General features: G+C 41.7%; 1 protein-coding gene across 2 annotated transcripts in view; it reads left to right on the top strand.

Annotated features, from left to right (window-relative positions):
* bcl11aa (BAF chromatin remodeling complex subunit BCL11A a) overlaps nt 1–19,531 on the top strand; it is a 63,386-nt gene extending 43,855 nt beyond the window's left edge. For both annotated transcript variants that reach the window (XM_031291144.2, XM_031291143.2), the window contains exon 3: nt 13,629–19,531. In XM_031291144.2, coding sequence (XP_031147004.1) covers nt 13,629–15,871 — 2,243 coding nt within the window. In that variant the 3' untranslated portion in view covers nt 15,872–19,531. The remainder of the gene's footprint in view (nt 1–13,628) is intronic.
* The last annotated feature ends 1,133 nt before the right edge of the window (nt 19,532–20,664 follow it).

Here is a 20,664-nt window from a genome sequence, read left to right as displayed (position 1 = left end):
AAGATGGTGGGTGGGGTTAACCCCGGTCTCTCGTGTGAAAGTCCTGTTTTGTATGACCTATCCACCACCAAGCTATGCACATTTTCGGTCTTTATACTACCATTGTCGCTCTTAATACTACGTCATCTTACAGCGCCACGGTTGAGCTGCTGCTCTGCCCGGTGCTTTCCATACAGACGCTAAAGGGTGATTTTTGCGTTGGTATCTGATGCTGAGTGCCACCGACCAAGCGTCAGTATTTGACGAGTTGGGACCGAGAACAGGTTGGTTCATGAACTGGATGCACTTCATACATCCAATGCTAACTGGACCAGGTCCTTAAATAATTGGGCGTTCAGACTGAAGACAACACTGCATTGCTGGGTGTTTGTTGCTTCAGCTGCCGACGAGATGTTCCAGGAAGGTCAGTTTGAAGGATAGATCCAAGAGTTTGAACGTGGACTATGACATTTTTAACTCTTGCACATCTGCTTACATACATCCTCATGAAGTCTTAGTACGTATTTCCAAAAATGAAGTTATCAAGGGAAAGACCTGGACAATTGTTGATTAACTAAAAGCAAAGGATACAGCATGTCATCTAGAAAATAAAATGTGAGTTTGATAAAGGATATAATCAAATAAATGGCTCCATCAGTCCTACAGTGACAGCATCGTCAAACCAACCTGAAGGGACCACATCAAATCTGATTTAGGGTCACCAATCTGGAGTTAAAAGAAAGTTTCTGCTTTCTGGGTTTCAAGTATAGCTCGCAAGCTGAGTCAGTCAGTGTTGTGTGAGTGTGTGTGTGAGTGTGTGTGTGTGTGTGTGTGTGTGTGTGTGTGTGTGTCAGGACCAAGTTTCCTCTTTTAAAACCCATTTTCTCTCTGTTTCTGTCTCTCTCTCTCTGCTCACATAAGTGTTGTAATTTGGATGCTCTGTAATTTCACCATGGCGGTTTAGGGTTAAGTGGAGGCTGTCCCTGCCGGTCTTCCAAACGGACACACACACACACACACACACACACACACACACACACACACACACACACACACACACACACACACACACACACACACACACACACACACACACATACACACACACACATGGACACACAGTACGTATTGCTACAGTACGCCTGGATGCTTCTACAAAAGGCCGGTCCATTTAATTACATTTATAAACACAGTTTAAGGGCCCTGGCTGTGTCCTTAGAACAGTCTTTACGAGAAACATTACTGTGTGTGTGTGTGTGTGTGTGTGTATGTGTGTGTGTGTGTGTGGGTGAGTGAGGGAGTGTGTGTTTATGTGTGACAAAGAGAAAGAAAATTAAACTTTGTCACATGGCAGCTATAATGGGAGGTTGGATGAACACGGACACTCACTCACACACACACACACACACACACACACACACACACACACACACACACACACACGACTGGTGAGAGAGTTGTAGATAGCACAGTCTGTAGCCCAGCAGGGGTTTCAAACACAGAGACAGAAGGTATTGATATATCCTCCCGACACACATGCACGCACGCACACGCACACACACACGCACACGAACACACACACACACACACACACACACACACACACTCACACACACACAGGGACAGACGGTATTGATTTTGCACATCAGCCTAGAGAGGCTGTTCAGCAGGACCACACAGATACACACATTCTCGCGCATATCCGTGCACACACAGCATGTAATCAGACGGGCTCAATAATCCATTGTTGTTTTAGGTAATTCAAATACGTTCATAGTTCTTCCTTCGATAAAAATACCAAATCATTATTGTCAGGCCTGGAGGCTTCTTTTTTGCAAAAGTTGTTCGGAGCTTTTTTAAGTTCAACTAATATGAATTTTACCAGTGACAGTCATTTTTCTTTCCAACTTGAGTTGTCTTTAAATCTGGTAAGTTCAAAGTGGTTTAAACTGCTTTCTTTTGAAGATGAAAAGGTGTTTTTCAAATTTCTAGAGTTTCAGTCTTTACTTGGCAGAACTTAGAAGAATAGTCAACACTCAAGTGGTTGTAATGAGCATGTCAGGACATTCTCAGATACAGTAGGGCCTTTCCGTTTCCAGTCTGTTTACATGCATGCTAGTATCCTGGTTACGAACAAGATTTTTTTAATTCTGTGTTTATTCTCTAAGCTTTACTTAGAGAAGCCCTTAGCCCGCTTTTGATGAACCCAACAATGCTAGCTGGAATGCTCTGATAGATACTCTGGCATTGACACAGCCTTTTCACTATATTTGCCCAGGAGTGTCTTTGATTTAGGTATGTGATGATGATAATAAAGCAGGTAGTTATGCTAAAGTAAAAGTGTAACACGTTATCTTTCATCAAGATGAGGATAAGATGGAGTCAAATCTGACAGTGGTTAATGGAGCCTTGTTTAAGAAGCAAGTTCAACAGGATGTTAAAAAACAAAACAAACAGATCATAACCAGGATATGAGCAACATGAAACAGTGGCAAAGAGTTACTCGGATGTTGAGGATTATGTTGAGTAGTAGATCAAATGCTTAACAAATGCAGATATTCCCATCATTATAACCATGGAAATGAAAAACCAGGTTCCTATGTTCCATGCGAACATCATATCTTAAATATGATCAAAGCAAGACCAGAATCCCAATGGAGGTTACTAGCACAGATGTAAATGGTCGCAGTGATTCTTTCTAGGTAAATGCAGTATGCCGCTAATTGCCAAGACAGTACAAGAAACACAAGTATCTTTGACAATCTTTCAGCCCATTATGCACCTTAAGGGTTAAGTATGCTTCAAACGAACTTGACTGTAAGAAGAATCGTCCGAGAATGTCTAAAGGCAAGTGTGATTATACGTGTTCCACATTGGTCATACTGAAAGGCTGGGTGCAAAGCCTGCTGTCATAGCCTTGCTGTATCACATTGCGTTCCCAATCTCTCTCCAAGAACTCCGTCTTTTGAGTATCTTTGTATTCTTCTAGCAGTTATTTGTACAATACGTTTTGCATACTTTCGGACAGTGTCTAATTGAAAGTATTGTTGATGTTGTGCATGGTTTTACACACAAAATGAATGGTTTCTTGAACACCTAGATGAAGTCAAAGGCCTGCCTGGCAAGCACATACATACAACACTGAACATTTATGGAATGCAGAAATGAATCCTCATTTGGCAAAATAGTAGAGCCGTTCCCTCTCGAGGTAAGGTCTACAAACAGAATGCCGTGTGACTGCAGGAAACAAAGAATACTGATCCCTACTTCTTATTCATTGTTAGGTACATTCTGTAGTTTGTCCACCCCTTTGAATTATTGCTCAACCATTCTTTGCATCAGGATTGGCATACTCTTCGTGTACCTGCAGCGTTTGAGGAAGTTGCTTTGATCTAGGCGGAAACTCGTATTCAGTAATAGAGGCTGATTCCTAACAAGCCTTTTTTGAGAAATTGCAGTCATGTTGTTGTTTGACTGCATCGGTCCTTTCAGTGAGCGGACAAGACACCAGCTGCCACTGTTTGCATTCCAATTGTTCGCTGTCCAGTTAGTCAGAAATCTGGAGCATATAGAGGGGAAAATAATTTGGGCAGAGGAGGATAGTGCAGATCCCTTTTCTCTGGACTGCACTGGAAGTTGTGGTCAAATTCAGCCAAGTACATTGGTATGACAGTTTGTGATGCCAATATGGCAATTACAGGAATTATGTGACAATTTGCTAGGATGCCACTTAAGTATGCAACAACGTTCCTTTTTTTGTTGGTATCCTGGGTTTCACAACAGCCTTGCTTTTGAACTTGACCACCATGCGTTTTTGAGTTTAACCAACAGGGTTTTGAAATGGTTTCATATATATGCCCAGGGGTCATTGAATTCCCCCAGATCAAACACGAACATGCAGTTCTGGAATTAAAACACAAGCCATAATTATGGTAACAAGATTTTCACATGACAACAATGAAATGGTAAAGTGCTTTTGGGCAGTATAACTGACTGTTGGGATTGAAGCAGAAAGCCACAACTGTTACACGTTAGTGGGCGATGATGGTGGAAGGAAGGAAGGAAGGCTGGGATATGACAATGGAGTCGATAAAGTCCATGTCTTGCAGACCCCATTTGAAAGTCATTTCACTGGAATGGTTTGCTCCCAGAGTCATGAAAGGTTTTTATTTAAGTAGGGCAGTGTATCAGTTACAGTCCAAATGTATTGTGCGAGTCATGAGATATGAGTATCTGAGTGTTGATCAACAAGTACTTACTGTTTATGTGTCACTGAAAATGAATAGGGATTATAAAAGAGGGAAAGGAGAAGTGCCAGTGAAACAGTACTCATTGATTCACACAATGATTATATTCACTGGTATTCATTATTTCACCCATTTCCCCATCATAATTATTGTCAAGTGTAATCATGAGGTTATTGCCCATATCACATTTTGTTAACTCCTGCTAATTTGCCTTATTTTAAAGGAATATTACAACAATTTCACTGGGATGTCATTCTGTTTCTGACCAGGCATGTAAAGAAAAAGCATTCCATTGCCCTTTAACTGTTTAGTAATCTGCAGTAAAAATGAATACTGATAGCTTATATATGGTTATCATATTGAAGTCCATATGATATACAAGTAGTGCAGTCCAATTCCTGTTAAATTGTCTAATTTTAAAGGACCCTTACAACACTTTAATTGGAATTTCATTCCGTTTTTGACCAAACATGTTAAACATGTCATTCCAACATTGCATTAGCTCTTTTGCTATAACTGCTTTTAATTTCTATACTACTGCTGCTAACAAATGTCCCTCCCCACAGAGAGGTCAGAAGTTTGGTTAATGCACCGTAAATGTGCACAGACATGAGACAAATGTCTTCAGACATTATGACACATGCACTTTAATAGAAAGCTAAAATTTTAGGGAAATGTCCAGCTACCCCTTTAAGATAATGCAGCGGGCGATCAGGGGTTGAGCTGCGATGCCCAGATGTAAATACAAGCAGCAGATCCTGAAAGCCTCAGGCTCGGACAGAAATCCCAAATTGTATTAAGGGACATTGTCCCTCACTCCCAGCATGCGTACCTAATCCTGTTTCAGCGATGTTCCATTACCTCAATTACAATCATCTCACCCAGAGGTGGACCCAGCCAAGGACACCACCGGAGAGATGGGGGAAGAATGGAGGAGGTGGGGAGGGAGGGCTGTAAAGGAGAGGGTCCTATTACAAAGAAAGCAAGAGATAGGAGATATAGAGACAGGGAGGGAGGATAGAGAGATAGAAGAAAGCGATAGCGAGAAATTATCACAAGGGATGACAATGTAGAGATGGATAAAAATCATATGAGGCCAGTAAGAGAGTTGTAGGCCTGTCCTAGCTATTAGCCAAGCCCTGGCATCCATTTTTGTTTCCCAGCTGGTCGGAGAGGAATGTAATGGTGGCAATCCAGCTAATTTACAGGACACAATGATGAACAGACAGTTATGCAGGTTGATGTTTTTAGATGGATTCCAAGTCTCGAGTCCCCAGTGTTCGAGTCCGAGTCCAAGTCCGAGCCACCAAAGAAAAGTCCAAGTCAAATCCGATTCGAGTCACCATTACCTGAGTTTGAGTCCGAGTCGAGTCACGAATTCAAAGAATGGAAGCACGAGTCCGAGTCCATGACTTGAGTACTCCATCACTGCCTATAAGACATAAAAGATGTCAGAAACTTCATCCAACTTCCGAGTCCTATTTCATGAATGCCCAAGTCCCATTTCATAAATCCTTGAGTCCAAGTCCAAGTCATCAGTGTGCAAGTCCAAGTCAAGTCAGTAGTCCAGAAAATAGCGGCTTGCGTCGGACTCGAGTCCGAGTCCAGGACTCGAGTACTCCATCGCTGGTGGATTCATTCAAGAGAATATCTTTAAAGCAACACTAGAGAACTTTTCCCGCTTCGGTCCCCTTACAGGTTGGAAGCAGAATTGTCCATTACATTGTCCAGTTCATTCGACCTACAGATCCGCTACCCGATCTGGCAATCTTGCATAATAAATGTAATGGACAATTCCGCTTCCAACCTGTAGGGGGACGGAAGCAGGAAAAGTTCTCTAGTGTGCTGCTGGAAATGTGCTGCTGTCTCAAATGTACCACATATAGTACCACAAACATGCCTTATATATTCCAAAACAGACAAGAAAAGGATATTTTGTGTCTCTGAATGCGGACGTGTACATGCACACTTGAAATCAAAATGACAACTTTTGAATTTGCTTTTCTAGAGCATGTGCAGCCTACACAGATCTACATGCGCATGTTCATGGACATGAGCAGTTGGCGAAATGTATGTCATGCAGATATTTGTGGACCCTTGTGGACCGTCATATGTCCTTGCAGCAGAAAATGTAAATTTGCCTCAAGTACTTCTGTCAGCTTCCACCACAGAAGAACTCTTTTAGATTATGGGAAAGAGAGGGGAGCTTTATAATCGAATCTTTGAAACAAAAAAGTGACTTTTGTGGAGTATCATTTTACACAGATGTGCTATTAAGAGCTGCCAGACATTTACACAAAAAAATTCTTTGTGACATGAAAGAAAGAAGCAAGATTCTGCAAACTCTATTGCTGTTTTTATAGAGAACACTGGTTTGAGTGACAAGCATTACCACCAAGGTTATTATAGTTTTGCATTATTCATTAGATTTTATTTTTATTTCGTTTTGACTTTTTGTTTTCAAATTCAGTTTAGTTTTAATTAGTTTTTAAAGCGGGTTTGCTAGTTTAGTTTAGTTTTTATTTTTTGAAAATGCTTAGTTTTAGTTTAGTTTTTATTAGTTCTAGTGTTAGTTTTAGTCTTTTTTTGTAATATGGGTTATTTGTCGGGGGATTCAAAAAGGTCAGAAAAAGTATTGTGTAATAACTCAACAAAAACATCATACAATTTTAGAAATATGTATTCACAATGTATTCAACAATACAGTTTTTTACAATCACTATGACACTTTTTTCAATACTTTTAACAACTTTTCTAAACTCTTAACACAGCACCACATCCGTCTGCGTAGGCTATACAATTAACACATTTCTTGTTGCTTTGACACAAAATGCATACAGTTAACACAAATGTAAAATGCTCGAACTTCTTTTACACACAAGCTCCACCAAGACCAAAAAAAATGGATCTTTACTGCCAAATTTACAAATGCTTTCATACTGTGTGTCAGAACAGATAACATGTTCTTAACCTAAAGGCTAATGTCAAAGTGAACAGCTGATCATATTCTAAACTGAAACACAAATATATCCCCTGCATTTTATACATGCATTTAGCTGATTGAAGTTATGCAAACAGATCAATCACATGTACATTCTATAAAGCTACTCTGAGATGGCTCATTCATTTTTTGTATTGAATCTCTGCAGCAAAAGAAACAAAACGTGGCCGGGTTGGCTCAGTGGGTAGAGCAGGTGCACATATACTTGGAGGTTTATGCATCGACGCAGAGATCCAGGGTTCAAATCCGACTTGTGACGATTTCCTGTATGTCTTCCCTCTCTTTCTCTCTCTCTCTCCCCTTTCTCAACTAGCTGTTCTGTCAAATAAAGGTGGAAAAGCCCAAAAAATTATCTTTAAGGAAAAAAAATATGCATGCATTTACTAAACCCAACAAAACAAAGATGTAGAAAGGCTTCAAGAGAAACTGCAGTGTAAAACACAATCTATGATCAATACAATCACTATTGTCTGTTGTATAAGGGCAGACCTGACACATTTAAAATAATGCAGTTTCTGTAATTCCATGGGATGTTAGTGTTTTGTATGACATTGTTCTATGATTGACTAAATGTTCCTGTTGGGAGAGAACATGTGTTAGTGTTTTGGAAGAATTATTTGATTTAGACACATGATTGCATTGTTTTGGTAAACACAGGGTATTGTGTTAGTGAATTATTGTATTTTGAAAATCAGTGTTGGAGTTTAGTTTACAATGTGTGATTTTGAGCATGAAATTAACTGTTTTGCCAATTGTGTGTTGTAGCTAGGTGTGTTGGTGCGTTAAGAGTTTAGGAAAGTTGTTAAAAGTATTGAAAAAATTGTCATAGCGATCGTGAAAAACACCAGTACATAAAATGTAGCCTACATATGGTCATAAATATGTAAACAGTCTACACAAGACGCCACAGTAAGTGCAAAATGTGTAAGTGACGTGTTCCAGGAAAAAAAACTAAATAGCCAACAGACTAAAGAAGACATACATGAACAGGTGTTTTGAACTTTGGTTCGAGTAAAGTGGCGAACTTTTTGAAGTCAAACGACTCACACAGTTGTGTAGACTATATCAATCCACATATTAACCCACGCTTCCTCCTGCTTTTGGTGTTCTGCGTATTTACTAACCAGCAGCTATCGAGTCACCGGTGAAAGCCTTCCTGTAGTGTTCTCTGTCCTGCTGTTGTCTCTGTCATGCTGCCTGGCCCTGTATCCATACATCCATGCCCGTAACGTTACCGGGGTTATCTTCTGTTTCGGGGAAAGGGGGCTTTGCTTTCTCCTTTACCTTGTTAAGGTAAGCTAGGTTAGCCTCCTAGCTTGTGTGCGCTTCTCAAATGTATTTTCAAATTCGTGGGATTTTTCCCTGTAATAAATTGTCCACATATTTTACCACATTCCACTGCAAGGCACTTGCAGTGGAAGGTTTGACATAATCAAATAGGTCTCTGCCGCTTTCTTCCAACTTTCGGTATCGCCATGATGCCAGGCGAGGGGCACGGACATGTTGTGTACAATTTGACGTGGAATGTCGGAATTTCTGGGTTCCCAGTCAGAAGCTATACATGTCTACGGGAAATGTCATGGTCGGAAAGATATAACGTTATTTGCTCTATGAAAGACATCGACAAAGACGAAAACTAAGGACATTTACTCGATAATTTTATTTTATTTTAGTTAGTTTTGCAAACAGACATTACAGTTTTAGTTTAGTTATCGTTTTTTTGTAATGCCTCTTTTTTATTTTTATTTCAGTTAACGACAATGTTTTTTCCCACCTAGTTTTCATTATTTCGTTCGTTTTCGTTAGCGATTATAACCTTGATTACCACACAGTTAAAATATGAAATTATAAAGTCAAGAATGTGTAAAAGAGAAAATATTTCACTACAGCAAAAGATAAATTATATACAGTAACGTTTTTGAAAAAAAGTTTTTGGTTAAGGCATTATGACAAGAAGAACGCTTAAGAAACCCAAGTGTGCATTTGGCCATTGATTCGATTTGATTCATTTAAGAAATGTATTTGCATTTGGCCTGAACAAACCCCTTTTCTGGATGTACAGTGAGTCTCATCAGTTTGCACTGGCTTTATTTCAGCTCCTTTGACAGCCATTGGATCAGAGCGCTACACTTCCTTTTGAGAGGGATACAGCCAGGGGAGCACACACAAACACACACACACACTAACACACACACACACACACACACACACACACACACACATCAAGGTGTCGTGAAACATGAGCCAAGCTGCCTTACTGCCTCCCTCTCCGATCTCGCACCACATAAGTGTTGAGGCAATGCCCTTGGCTTAATAGGGCTTAATGCCTGTGCTTGTCACTGTAGCATGGCTGGTATTGAGTGGTAGGACATTTCTGGAACTGTGCATGTGTGTGTGTGTCCTCTGGAGTCTCACTAGTGGCTGTATGGCTTTGACATTTACCCCAGGTAAAGAACCGGATGCTATTATTTACCCCCATCCTCCCTCCCTCCTTTCTCCTCTCTTCCTCTTTCCCCCTCTTAACATTCCTGCCGTGCCCAAACATAAAAGTTGCACTCGGTATTTGTCCACCTCTATCTACACTTAAGCCGGAGGGATTACTTCTCCTATCTCATCTCTTTCTTTCCCTCTCTCTGACTCCATCTATCTTCATCTGCCGTTCTCCATTCCGCTTTCTCACTTCATCTTTCTACCTCCCAGTGGTGGAGAGTTTGCCTAATGAAGTGGCTGATGGGAGTATATTACAGAGAGACAGAGTGGAGCGGTCGCCTACTCTAAAATCCATTAACCTTACAGTTTCAATCAGTGTGCAGACAAGTCTGATCTCTGAGTCAAAAAGGAACGAATTAGCTCAAGAGTTACACTATTGTGCCTTGCACTTGTTTTTCCCAATATTTTGCTCACATCTTTGTATGAAAACACAGGCCGTCTTTTACTGTGTATTATCATTGTGATGGCGACATCTTACAGGGCTACACAAGCCTTATTTTCACCAATTGACAGGATTGTCCTGGGTGAAGCAGATGTAGTTGGCGTAGCACAAATATCTTGTGATTTGTGATTACGCCGCGTCAGTGCCTCCTTACCCTTTCAATACCTACATTTTCATGCATGTTTGATGAAACTTAATCACTGCTGGTACTTACACAATTTTAGCACTCGATTTTGAAATTTTCTTGGCGTCCAGTATCAGAATACAGTACATCACATTCTCGCTCCCATCGCGTCAAAAAGCCATGCTTTTGCATACAAAAACGGGACAGTTAGGTTTAGGATAGTCTCGCTTTGCAAGACCCTCCTACAAAGCGCGCAGCTTTTTATTTATCCAGCATGGGGGCAGGTAAAGCCTGGTAAATAAATGGTTTCCCATGTGAAATGTATGTGTGTGATAACCCATCTCCTGATTCAACTACAGTGGAAAAGGTGCAGTGTTATTGTCAATACTGTCAGTGTCCAGGATTAGAATGGTTTCAACCGGAGGAAAAACGAGATGAATAAATAAATGGAGCCTCCCTGGTCCTGATAATGCAAATGATATTCACAGGTTAGATCCAATGGCAGGTGGCCACAATTAGTGGTAATTTGTGCCGATTTTAATGATCCATAATTTAGCTGCCTTTCCAAACTGTTGGTCATGTGGGATAAGTGTGTGTGTACAGAACGAGAGACAGAGAGAACGGGAGGGATGGTCAAAAAGAAGGTGGAGGAAAATAAAAGAAGGGAAGGATCTTCCCCCTACACACCGAAATGCATAGACAGACAGGCCCTCTGTCTATACGTGCACAGCCGAAGACGTTCACAGTTGAATGCAACACAACGTACTTTCACACTTCAATATAATCTTTGTGACTATAATCATATCTTTAAATACAAATGAGTGTTTACTGTATGTGGTGAAGTAAGTCCACACACACACTCTCTCACAAGCACACACACAAATCCCTTTGCAGATGTGTTGTGTGTTGAATCCGTTATTTCACTGCAACCTCTGTGACCTCTTTGTAAATTGCAGCTTTCTATGTAAACCATGACATCCTTTTAGTATCACTGTTAATTTGTCTCATTCGTTCTGATGGTAATTAGCAACCCACCTTACCTGTTTACATATACTGTTCTGTAATTTATTGTTCATGACACATTCCAGCAAAAGCATTTTACCAAAAAAACATTGGAGATAATTATGGTCAATATTACGACCCCTAGAATGACACCTCTTTATTTATTCAGATTTTGCAATATCGTTTTAAAGCACGTTTCAGTGTATTATGTATTGCAACTTTTGACACTTTTGGATGTTGATATGGGATAATTGTTGTGGTTGTTATTCCATAAATAACTATATTTCTACCCACACCTGAAAGGGAACATTTTCACACATCAGCTTTAAGCAGCATCTAAAGAGTAGCAGTAAAATATATAAAGATTAGATTGTTAATGGAGTAATAAATTAATTGCTGGGGTATTAGGCGTGTCTGTCAGTATTTTGGCTTTCCTGATATGTCTGCCATGAGTTATTATGGATCCCACGTAACTTCTAGGCAAGTCCCGCCCTACGAAGCAGCTCGATTGGTTGGGGTTAAGCATTGACCTTGAGTAGTTAAGGTTAGGATAGCTGACTGGTTAGGGGATAGGACGGGTTACGTCACCTTGCATAAGCATGGACGCCTGGCCAATTGTGTGAATGCTATTGAAGGGCGGGTCTTGCCTAGAAGTTGCATGGGTTCCATAATAACGCAAATGCCATGGGGTTTTCTATGTATTTATGTATGTGCTCATGTATTATAACTGCTTTATTTAGTATAGAAAACTGAACAACAAAGTGTATATTCAAATTCCAGAGTGGCCTTCACAGCAGCATTTACCTCTTAAATACTTTTTTCTCAGCGCTTATTTCAGTCCTTGCAGTAGCTCTTTGCCCAAAGATGGACACAAGAATGTTTTCAGGCCTTAACTTTTGACCTTAGTTCATTTGCATTGTTGATGCAGATTCCCGAAACGTAAATGTCTAAACTTCTTAAATACTCAAGTATATTTCTGTTTGATTGTTTGTTTCCATTTGTGTCTTAATGTATGAATGTGTATCTCTGCACATTGCAGCCACATTGCACTGTGCTTAATGGTGGAAGGCTCTGAATGGCAGCGAGGGGGGTTTTGTCTGTCATTTAATCTTGTAAACGAGCTGATGGCCGTCCGTTCGGTCCCCTTAATGAGATTACACATGCACTGCGGGTCCCACCACAGGTCATCATCGCCGAGGCCATTCAAAGGCAATTATTGTTTTAAATGTTCCTCGCATTGCCGTCGGAAAGTGACTCTGCATGCTTCACTGAGGGAAGAGGTTTTGAGGCAGACTGAAGGGGTTATTTTTCCTCTCCGTTTGGAGACAAAATGTTTTTACACTCCTACTGTTTTACTTTCCTCAGGCGGCTGCGGTGTTCTGCTGTGTGTGTGGATGGGGAGTGTGAGTGTATGTGCATTTTTTTGTGGGCTGATTGGCGTTGGTAGGAGTATAAACAGCACATACAGGAATATGACTAGAATATAGTGTACATGAGTAAACTTGCATACATTTGATTTTAATTCTTTTGTTGTCAAAATACAAAATCATTTCTGAGCCGGTATTTACTAATTGGGTTATAGTACCTTGAAAAAATCAATCTAAAATAACTTAACCTTTTCTCAGCTATATTAGAAAAACAGTTTCTAGTTTGTCAGAAGATATACTTTTTTAAAAATGTATTAGTGCTGTTATACAGAAAGGAATTTAAAGGTCTGAAGGATTCTTCTCTGTTGCCTCTCCTGCATGTGAGTGTATGTGTGTTTGTCAGCGGGCCTCTGTTTTGGTAGATCAGTGGGAAGTGGTAGTCCGCCGGGATAGCCGTGTTTCTTTGTTCTCCTGCTGACAATGGAGGACTCACAGTCAGTCTAAAGGGAGAAATTATGTCCCAGAGCAGTCTGGGAGAAGAACAAATGCACACACTCACACACACATACACACACACTACTTCTCACATGCTACTCATGTGGGGCATGACCTCAATAACAGCTACTGTTGTGTTTGGAAAGCCCTCAACACCATGTGCCGACCACTTTTAAAAGCTGTAACAGTTAGGCCTAAGGTTCAAATAAAAAAATGGTTCAGCCAAGTTGAAAAGAGTTGTCCTTCATGGATTTCATTCTGTACGCAGTACTGTTTATGTACAACTGTGTGAATGTTTCCTAAATGAACAGCATTTGAAAATCCCAGTTTTTCTTTAATGAAAACTGAAATATTTAAAGTAATTGTCTTTACAGCTTAAACAGACTCTAATATTGGCTGATTCACACGGTAATGCCTAATGTTAAAGGTGTTCAAAAGATTAATTCCTCCTAACCCGATTCTTTTTGCTCTGTCACAACAGGTAAGGAGGAGCCGACCACCTATACCTGCACTACATGTAAGCAGTCGTACGGCAGTGCCTGGTTTTTGCTGCAGCATGCCCAGAACACCCACGGCTTCCGTATCTACCTGGAAAGTGAACATGGTAGCCCTCTCACCCCACGAATGCGTGGGCCATCCTCCCTGGGTGGGGGTGCAGACTGCCCTTCTCAGCCTCCTCTTCACGGCCTCCATCTGCCTCCTGATGCAAGCCCCTTCAACCTCCTCCGCATCCCTGGCTCGGGCTCAGGTGGAAGGGACAGCGTGGGAGCAGGGGGTGGAATTGGTGCCATTGGCGCTGCTGGTGGGGGCCATCATCAGCGTTTCCCTCCTACACCACCCCTCTTCAGCCCCCCTCCAAGAAACCACCTGGACCCCCACCACCTGAGCCCAGAGGAGCTGGCGCTGGCAGCCCACCACCCGAGTGCCTTTGACAGGGTGCTGCGCCTCAATCCCCCTTTGCCCCTGGACCCCCCTCCGACAATGGACTTCTCGCGGCGGCTGCGGGAGCTGGCGGGCAACACTGGGTCCACACCCCCGCTTTCCCCCAGCCGGCCCAGCCCCATGCAGCGCTTGCTCCAGCCATTCCAGACAGGAGGAGGAAGCGGAAATGGAGGAGGTGCAGGGGGCAGCAAACCTCCATATCTTGCCACCCCACCCCCTCTTCCAGGGTCCATGCAGTCACCTGTGGGCTCTCAGACCACTCCTACTACCCCTCTTCCCTCAGCGGGGGCAACACCATCCTCCACCACCCCCTTGAAATCAAAGTGTTGTGAGTTTTGTGGCAAGGCCTTCAAGTTTCAGAGTAATCTAATAGTGCACCGGCGCAGTCACACAGGGGAGAAGCCGTACAAATGTCACCTGTGTGATCATGCTTGTACACAGGCTAGCAAACTGAAACGCCACATGAAGACACATATGCACAAATCCACCTCGCCAAACACAGGCAAGTCAGAAGATGGTCTCTCAACAGCCTCCTCTCCGGAGCCTGGCACCAGCGAGCACTTGGGCAGTGCAAGCAATGCCCTTAAGTCAGTGGTGGCCAAGCTGAAGAGTGAGAATAACCGCATGCTACGTGAAAATGGGGAGGAGGAGGAGGAGGAAGAGGAGGAAGAAGAAGAGGAAGAGGAGGAGGAAGAAGAGGAGGAGGAGGAGGAAGAGGAGGGGGAGGAGGAAGAAGAGCAGAACGGAGAAAGGGCAGCCAGAAGAAACAATAGCTATCACTTTGGTTTGAATCTTGAAGCAGCACGTCAGCATGAAAACAACGGTGGTATAGGAAGCCGACTGGGCGGAGTTGCTGATGAGGGGTCCATCCCTCGCTCACTGCCTGAGGTGATGCAGGGGATGGGCCTAGCTGCTAGCATGCATCACTTCAGCGAAGCCCTCAGCGCACACAAACGAAATGCCATGGCCCAGGAGAACCACCTGCACCACCACCTCAACCAAGACCATCACCACAATCGTGAGATGTGTGATGGAGACTTGGTGTTGGAAACAGATCGTGGGGCGGAGGGCTCTGTCTCGACAGTCAATGGGCGGGGAGCATCCCCTAACGAATCTGCCTCTGTTGGCCTCTCTAAAAAACTGCTTCTGGGTAGCCCCAGTCCACTCAGCCCTTTCTCCAAACGTATCAAGCTGGAAAAGGAATTTGACCTGCCCACTCCCACAATCCCTAACACGGAGAACGTCTACTCCCAGTGGCTGGCTGGCTATGCCGCCTCCCGACAACTCAAGGACCCTTTTCTGAACTTTGGGGATTCCAGACAATCGCCCTTCGCCTCTTCGTCTGAGCATTCTTCAGAGAATGGCAGTCTGCGTTTCTCGACCCCTCCGGGGGAACTGGACGGTGGGATGTCGGGCCGCAGTGGTACAGGCAGTGGGGGCAGCACACCACACCTCGGGGGTCATGGGCGACCCAACTCCAAGGACGGCCGTAGGAGTGACACTTGTGAGTATTGTGGCAAGGTGTTTAAGAACTGCAGTAACCTGACAGTGCACCGGCGTAGCCACACAGGGGAGAGACCATACAAGTGTGATCTGTGCAATTATGCTTGTGCCCAGAGCTCCAAACTTACTCGCCACATGAAGACCCACGGTCAGGTGGGCAAAGACGTGTACAAGTGTGAAATTTGTAAGATGCCCTTCAGTGTCTACAGCACCTTGGAGAAACACATGAAAAAATGGCACAGTGACCGTTCTTCGAGTACCGAAATCAAGTCAGAGTAGAAGGCCGAACTATGGGACCTTTTCCCCGCAGCTATGTCCGCCATTCATCCCCTGTTTATTCCCAGCCCCTTGTAGATTTGCCCCAACCCTAACACTCCACTTTCACCAGTCTGGTGGAAGCTTAAGACCATGTGCTCTGCACCAGCACACCCCGTTTCCATTACCCATTGAATGCATGATCTGTATCGGGGCAATACTCTTGCATTGACGCAAAACTTCGAGCCTTTCTCTTGTGCAATAATTTACATGTTGTGTACTATTTTCCTTTTTGAGTTTTCCTTTTCCATTTTTAAGAATTAGTCAGCATGCATAGTATGTTTTTGCTAATCAAAAAAAAGAAAAGAACTTGTCCCTGGTTGGTTAGTTGTTGAGTAAATGTGTTGCTGTTTTTCTCTTGTTCTGTTTTTTTCTTTTTATTCTTCAAAAAGAGAAAAGACAAGAAAGATACATCCATGCTGCATACATTCTGTAACACATATCATGTACAGTTTTGTTTTGTAACATGGAAAGTGAACAGTCTGTGACTTGACCCTCCTCTTACAACCCTGGAAATGCACTCATCCTGATCTTTTTAAAAGACGGCATGTTCACACAGGGTTACAAAAAAATCATGCATTGGCTTGATGACTAAACTGAAAGTAACGACAGCCTTCAAATTTCTTTCAAAAAGACATGGGTGTGCTAAGAAGTCAATTTGTACTATCATTTGGTAGAAACGGAAAGAGTGCCTTTGAAATCTCAAGACTGCATTGGCCATAATCTTATCTGGTATAAGTTTGGGGTCCCATTAGATAAAGCTAAAAGGTTTAAGCCACCCAGGGACGGTCCTTGCATCAAGCACCTGACAGCTCAAAGGGACTGTGACAACTCATGATGAAAGATCAGAGAGTTCTCGTTAATCATCATTTAGCTACCTATTACATGTTCAATAGGCTATCTTTAATATGTGGATTTCATGGCAAGCATGGTACAAGCAGTATTGTGTATATCAGAATTATTTGTAGTTTTGTTTCTGGTAAGGAGGTACTTTTGAAATAAAGGTAATCTGTAATGTACAATCCTGAACTTGAGGGATACAGCGCATGGCTGAGAAGTGCCAATGTATCTGCGTTAGCACAAACATAGAACGCCGTTTCGATATGTCAGTGTGTGGAACAATGCATAAAGTAATATATGACCTCCAAGCGAGGTTAACGTTGTTTGAGAGCATTGAAATAACTACAAGCTAGACAGACAGAAAGCTACACAGAACTGGAAGCATTATATTAGGGGATCAGAGGCAATCTCTTTCACTTTACATTTCTAATATCAAAACAGGGTCATTAACTATGAATTGCAGAAAAAAAGAAAGAAAGAATTGCAAAAAAAACATCTGTACTCCAGGGCTCTTGAAAAGAGTGAATGCGATAATTTTAATCAGTATGCATAGGCTAATGCAGGGCACATTTTTTTTTTTTTTTTCTTTGCTGTTGCTTTTCAACCCAAAAGGAAATGTATTTTTCCTTGTCTAGTTTCATTCAAGCTGTTCACAGTATAGCACTTGTCACACTGCCTGAGAGTAAGTACCGACATCTCTCTTGCATTTTCCCACACTGATGCAATGCTGGTACATGGGTTGAGTCCAAAAGCTATATTGTCATTTATAGGGCATGAAGTGCACTGTTTCAATTTTTCCCAGTTTACAAGTTTACGCTGAAGGGGAAAACATTGTTGAAATGCTGTCAGATGACAAGGGTCCCATTGTTAAAAGCAGTAAAAGATGAGACACATAATCTGTTGCCAGCAAAACCACTCTTGTGAACCTTAACCTTTGTACCCCTGCCGTTCCACCTTTGACCATTTGTCAATTTGTTACCCCTAGAAACCCCAGTGCTTAGCCTGGGCTGAAAATTCACCCCGTCGGCAAGGTCTGTAAATGAAAAGGTTTGACGCGAGTTACGTTCGTAACCAGCGTCCCTACGGTGGTCACAGAATTGATGCAGCTCTCATTGGCCACAGAAGCACCAAGCGTCCACCTTTCATTAAGGAGCTGTATTGTAACTTTGTTGTCATTATAAGCCTGAATAATCTACAGACCTTGCTGGGCTAGACGACAGACACTCAAATCTTGTTGCTCACACTGCGAGAACCTGTTTTTGTATAAATCTTTAATTATAGATATGAAAAATAAACGTTTTTGCAAATAACACTTCACTATCTTTTAGGGGGAAACTTGTATTTAAGTTTGGTTGTCGTTTCTCTTTTCCTCAGCGTCTTGGTGGTATTCAAGACTCCGATCACAGTATATATGAAATGATAAAAAAAAAAAAGAAAATAGACGGAAAGAAAAAAAACAAACAAAAAAATTCTGTGATGGTTTTGTATTTTATTTTGCCTTGGCTCTTCACAGCTCTTCAGGTTGAAATACAATTTGCATTGGGGAAAGGATTAAGATTATATATGGATATATAATAAAGAACTTAAAATATAGGAAAATGCACACTCATGTCGATTCCTATGCTTAAACACATTTATGGTCTACTTTTTCCTGTATTTCTAGAATTGTATTTGAATTCAATGTTCACTTAGAGTAGGCACTATAGTATTTATATTGAGGCTCGTATTTTTAACTGTTGCTTGTTCTCTCTAAAGGTATTTACCATACCTTTTTTTGGTAGTGGAAAAAAAAAAATCCCAAGCTGCCACGGTATATTTTTTTAATTTGGCAGGATAATATAGTGCGAATTATTTGTATGTTTAAAGAAATAAAAGAAAAAAAAAAACACCATAAAAAGCAGCTAAAGTATGTGGCATTGGGAGGCGTCATGGGCCATCAGATGGCCCGCCGCTCTGTTTCCTGTCCACAGAGGTGGTTGTACATATCTTCTTTGTTTTTTTGGTTCGGAACACCCCCCCACCCCCCTGCTGCCATTCTTGTATGCAGTAATGCAAGCTGACGTCGGCCTGTTCTGTTGTGTGCTTCTGTCTCTCTCACCCCTCCCACCTGACTACATTCCAACATCAAGAAGAGAGGAAAAAAAAAGAAAAACAAACTTCATATGCAGTACATGGATTACGAGAAAAAAAATTAAAGCGTCAAAATAAATACATTTAAAAAGAAATGAAATGTTTTGCAGTTTTTTTTTCATTGCCAAATACTAAATGGTGCTTTATATTTTAGATTGGGTATACTTTCATATGCAAAGCATATTTCAAAAAAATGACCCGGGGGACGTGGAGAAGCCTGCTTGAGTTGAGACTTTTTTGTAAATGGCAATGCGGAATATTTTGTTATCAGCCTTTTCTATTCCTATTCTGAGAGCTGTTTGTTGTAACTTGAACTTGAACTTTATCTTTTACTATGGGAGTTACTATTTATTATTACCTTTATGCTCTGTTCAAAACGGAGACATGGAATGGATCCTTATTTTTGGTTTCTTTTTATTATTTTGTTTCATTTTTGGTTATGATATAATTTGGATTTATGTTTCTTTTGTAATGGTGGCCCATGGTCATTGGACAAACCTAGCTCTTTCATTTCTGTTGTACTTTTTGGGGGTCTCTGTTCAGTTGTATTGGGAAAACCACTGTCTGTGTTTTCTGGCAGATGTCTGCATAATCCTGTTCACACACCCATTTTGTCCCTTTATCGAAAAACAATTAATAAAAAAAATGAAAGTATAATGGCACTTGTCGCTTATCTCCACTGTGTGTTAAATCAAGTGTGTGTGCATGAGTATGTGTGTAACAATGACCCCTCCCCATCGGTATCTTCTACCTGCAAGTGCGCTGCTTAGACTTATTATCACGTTTTTTTCTTACAAGTTTCTAATGCAAATGTTTATTTGTTATAAATCCCTTCAAATGGAAGTTTTCACAAGTCAGCATACCAAGAACTCGTCTTAGATTTTTGTATGAAATGTTTTTTTTTTTTTTTATATATTTCCAGCACTGGAACGTGTTTTTATCCGTCAATTCTCAGACAGCTTGAGAGGCGAACTGTCAGACATACGGCGCTGCAAATTCAAACAGGAGAACCAATCGAAATCAGATCAGACTAGCAATCAAACTTTACTAAACGGCTGTGGCTGGAAATGGCAAAAGAAGACACTGTGCGTGAAAAACATACAATGCCAAAACATTGATATTATTCAACATATAGCCTAGCTTTTTACAGAAAATATTCAGATGTAACCCCCGATGTAGTCTTGCTTTGTCAGACCCTCCTCCACAGGCTGTGGAGCTGCAGATGAAGGTCTGGTTAGTCCACACAGCATTCTGGGATGGGAGGAAAACATGCTCTAGTTTTTTGTCATTTCTTTAAACCAATCACAATCGTCATGGGCGACGCTAAGCTCCGCACGGAGCCGCTGCAAAATAGCCTCGGGGAGGAACTTGTTTTGGTGGAAGATGTGTACATTCGAAAGTAGTTTTAGTCGTGTGAGAGAAAACTCAGTTTGGACAGATAGTCTAGCTAGCTGTCTGGATTTACCCTGCAGAGAGCTGAGGAGCAGTTAACCATAGTCCTCGTAAATCAACCGGAGTTTAGAACGCCAACACAAAGAAAGCGGAAGGTAACGGACATACGGCCCGAAAAGACATTCATCTGGCGGAATTTCCTGCGGCACCGGAGCAATCCTGGAAGTGGAACGTCATGGATATAGACTAACCCCAGTGTAATCATGATCATTTTCATAGGTTACTGTAACGGATTACAGTTACCTTTGTTTTGTAATTCAATTACGTAATGCCGTTTTATGTAAGTAGTTACTCCCCAACACTGGTGAGAGGGCATAGTTCTACCCCACGATGTG

Source organism: Sander lucioperca, chromosome 15 (genome assembly GCF_008315115.2).
Source record: "Sander lucioperca isolate FBNREF2018 chromosome 15, SLUC_FBN_1.2, whole genome shotgun sequence".
In the NCBI taxonomy this organism is placed as follows: domain Eukaryota; kingdom Metazoa; phylum Chordata; class Actinopteri; order Perciformes; family Percidae; genus Sander; species Sander lucioperca.
Note: the sequence above shows the minus strand (reverse complement) of the source record. Positions and strands in the feature narration are given on the sequence as shown.